Source organism: Notothenia coriiceps, unplaced genomic scaffold (assembly GCF_000735185.1).
Source record: "Notothenia coriiceps isolate Sejong01 unplaced genomic scaffold, NC01 NC01_scaffold00030843, whole genome shotgun sequence".
Taxonomy (NCBI): domain Eukaryota; kingdom Metazoa; phylum Chordata; class Actinopteri; order Perciformes; family Nototheniidae; genus Notothenia; species Notothenia coriiceps.
This window is the reverse complement of record NW_011363544.1, coordinates 1-3,483: the sequence shown is the minus strand read 5'-3', so window position 1 is coordinate 3,483 and position 3,483 is coordinate 1. Positions and strand designations below refer to the sequence as shown.

Sequence of the window (3,483 nt, the reverse complement as noted above, 5' to 3'; positions counted from 1 at the left end):
GTTTGATATTTGACGAGGGAGGCTTTGAAGTGCGCTGACTTTAAAGAGGCCTGCTGATGATGACAGTGGGAACCAGCCGAGGCCTAGCCCAGCCGGCCACCCCTTGAAACAACCCCGTAGCCCTGGGTACCCGCGAGAGGGGCCTGATCAGTACCACCAATGGTGTTCATGTAGACAGATGAGGGCGGAGAAGTGTGGATCTGTGTGGAAGCCGGGGCGTGATGAAACAATGGCTAATGTATCTTCTTCTCCACGTAGCGTACCCGCCGTCCCCCCAAGGAGATGGTGCCGATGGAGCCGTCAGCGTTTGCAGCCCAGCTCATCTCCCGCCTGGAGAGCCTGAAGAGGAAGCAGGACACGCTCAACTCTCTGGAGGAGAAGCTGCAGCAGATTCAGGAGGTTTGTTTACTTTTTTGAACTAGAAAAACTCAAGTGTTTGGTGTTTGTCCTCCTCATCTGATCATTATGTATCATTTGTTATAAGGAGGAGGAGAAAGACGACACAGAGTTCATGGGAAGTGCTCGCCAGCTCTCCCCCCACCCCCTCACCCTCCTCCCTGGCTCCTCCGATGAGGACCCCCAGGCCATTCTGGACGAACACCTGTCCCGCGTCCTGAGGACCCCCGGCTGCCAGTCTCCCGCTGTCGCCCGCCACTCGCCTCGCTCCAGGTCCCCGGAGCGCGGGCCCCTCACACGGGCCGGCTTTGGGGTCAAGGCTCAGGTGAGGACCGGGCCCTCCACTCCTGACCAAGGGGCCGCCACTCTGTCCGTGGGCCCCGGCAGGACCCTCGTAAGCAGGCAGAGCACCAAACACATCCACCACCACTACATCCACCACCACGGCAGTCCCAAGACCACGGAGCAGATTGAGAGGGAGGCGGCCCTCAGGGTGCACGGCCTGTGCTCCGGCAGCGGGGAGGGCCAACGCAGCCGCAGCCTGGGCCGAGAGATGTGTGGGGCCGCCTCAGCAGACAGCAGCGTGGGGTCAGTTCAAAGCCCCCCCTTCATCATCATCATCATCATCATGATCTCATTTATTTTCCTGCTTTCTTGTGTCAGATTTAAGAAAAAATACAAATACTAATTCTCTCCGTCCCCTCCTCAGACGTTCCAGCTCTCTGTCCAGACGTGTGTGTCGCTCAGTCGCCGAGGATGGAGGATCAGAAGGGTGTGTGGAGGACTGTGGCCCCTCGCAGCTGCCCAGCGACACGGCAGACCCCTCCCAGAACGTGCTGCAGTGGATCCTGGAAAGTAAACGGCAAGGCAGGCAGAAATCCCACAGGTAAGCAGTCACCAGCAGAGTGCTTTGTTTTTTTCAATCTAAAATAAAGTGCCACCATTGCATGTTGTTAACGCGTTCTTATTTCTCTTCCCCCTTGCAGCACGCAGAGCCCCAAGAATCCCTCCTCTGCACAGACGCACACGTGGGGCGGTGGCGGAAGCTGCGGCCACCTACGGAGCCACCAGCCAGCCCAGCCATTCATCCAGGACCCTGCCATGCCCCCCCTGCCCCCTCCCAACACTCTGGCCCAGCTGGAGGAGGCCTGCCGCAGACTGGAGGAGGTCTCCACCAAGACCACCAAGCAAAGGTACACACGGCCTAGTGGGAAGCTGTTGAATGCTTCTCTTAGCTTTGGTCCGCTTGTATCCTTGGTTAGGATTTGTAGATTGATGTCATGGGTTTTCAAAAAGGTATGCGGCGTTATTAATCCTAGTAATAATAACACTCATCTCTCTTTCTAGGCATTCAACATCCAGCCTCCAGCAAGAGAAGAGCCACCTAGTGCCTGTCCAGGGAGAGGTCTCCGTCCCTCTGTCTCAAGCCAATCCCAGCCCTGCGAGCCAACTCCCAGCCGGCCCCGGCCTCCAATCAGAAGAGTACGATGCCTCTAGCGTCCTGCCTTCCCTCTCCTCTCCTCCTCTCTGATCCTCTTCCTCCTCCTCTCAGCCATAACCTCCACCTTGCAGTGTACTTCTACCCTTTTTAACTCTTCCTGCACCCGCGCTGCTCACCGCACATGTAGGCCGACTGACGAGTAGTCTTCACATCACACACGTGCACACGCCCACATACAGTCACTGTAAAGACAAGGTGACCCCCTTTTTTTTTTTTAAAGAAGCTTATTTTAAGCTTTGTACACAGATGCCTGGCTCTGCCTCTGTTTGCATGAATCTTGTGTGCGTGGGGAGTGTGTAGTCACTGCACCACCTGACTGAGACATCCCTTTCATATATATGTATCATTTTTATTGGCTGTCCTTCAGTGAGCTGGCAGTCGGCTGGGGTGTGCAGAGCTTTGCAACGAGAGCTCGTCTGAAGTGGGCCTACAAAGCCTTGGACATAGCTGAAGGGGAATTGATCAATCTGTGCCCCTTCTGCATGCTCACACACAACCACAACACATAAGTACACACTAACTGATGGCACTAGGTCACCCACTCACCCAGTGTTTCCCTTCAGTCAGGGTGCTGTAACTGTATCTCCTGCTGAAGGTCCTGCGATGCTTTGCTGCGTTTCTCTTTGGATCATTATCTTGTTAAGTATCACGAGTGTTTCCCCCTTCTTCTAACACAGCTTTCCTCTCTTCTACTTATAGGACAAAGGAGTGTAAGAAGAGTTTAGGAGGCGAGACAGTGGTGACGTATTTCTTCTGTGGTGAGGAGATCCCCTACCGGAGGAACATGAACAGCCACTCTCTCACCCTGGGACACTTCAAGGAGCAGCTCCGCAAGAAGGGCAACTACAGGTGTGTACATTCAAACACACAGATGATAAGGTTTTATTAGAGCGGTGTGATCTGTATTCCCGCCGGCTGCTTCTGTGATATTGGGATTTGCTGGCAATAAAACACTATCAGTTCATTGACCTTGATGTAAAACAATGATTGACCACAAACTGTTAACTTTCGGAGTATAAACAATCCTGCAAACGGAGCACAGGTCTCAGTGTTACGGGAGCTTTATGGCTCTTTGCAATCTGTTATTATGAGACCATAACCCGGCGATGAAAGACCTTGTCAAACTAATCGAGAAGGGCTAAAGGAAAGCAAAAGCGAGAACTCCTAATGTTAGCTATAGCTGAAAGTAGGGCTGCTCAATTAATCGTATTTTAATCGCAATTACGATTTTGGCTTGCAACGATTATGAAAACATTATCGAAATAAAACGTTTTTAAAAAAAAAAAATTGTTTTAATATATTTATTGGTTTTTCAGTTGAATTATTCATAAAGTTCACGGTAATCAACTGTTAAAAACATACTGTTCACATTTTCTTCAATAAATGGATGTTTTCAAAGTAAATGGATAATCGTTTTTAATAATCCTGATATCCATTATTGACCCGAATAATCGAGATTATGATTTTTGCCATAATCGAGCAGCCCTAGCTGAAAGGCTACACCGTCTAGTGGGATGTGTATCTGTTATAAATGCTATATTTCCTTTACATTTTCTACTGTTTTGTCCACTTCTATGTGAAACTCT

The 3,483-nt window shown here is 50.8% G+C and overlaps 1 protein-coding gene across 1 annotated transcript; it reads left to right on the top strand.

The window, feature by feature from the left end:
• Positions 1–231: 231 nt before the first annotated feature.
• On the top strand, positions 232–2,746 carry LOC104959715 (axin-2-like; the record flags this gene model as incomplete). The annotated part of the gene is made up of 6 exons (XM_010787613.1): positions 232–399; positions 485–984; positions 1,106–1,282; positions 1,383–1,589; positions 1,744–1,878; positions 2,597–2,746. Coding segments are annotated over exons 1-6 (1,286 nt in total), but the record flags the coding sequence as incomplete, so codon positions are not given.
• Positions 2,747–3,483: the final 737 nt, after the last annotated feature.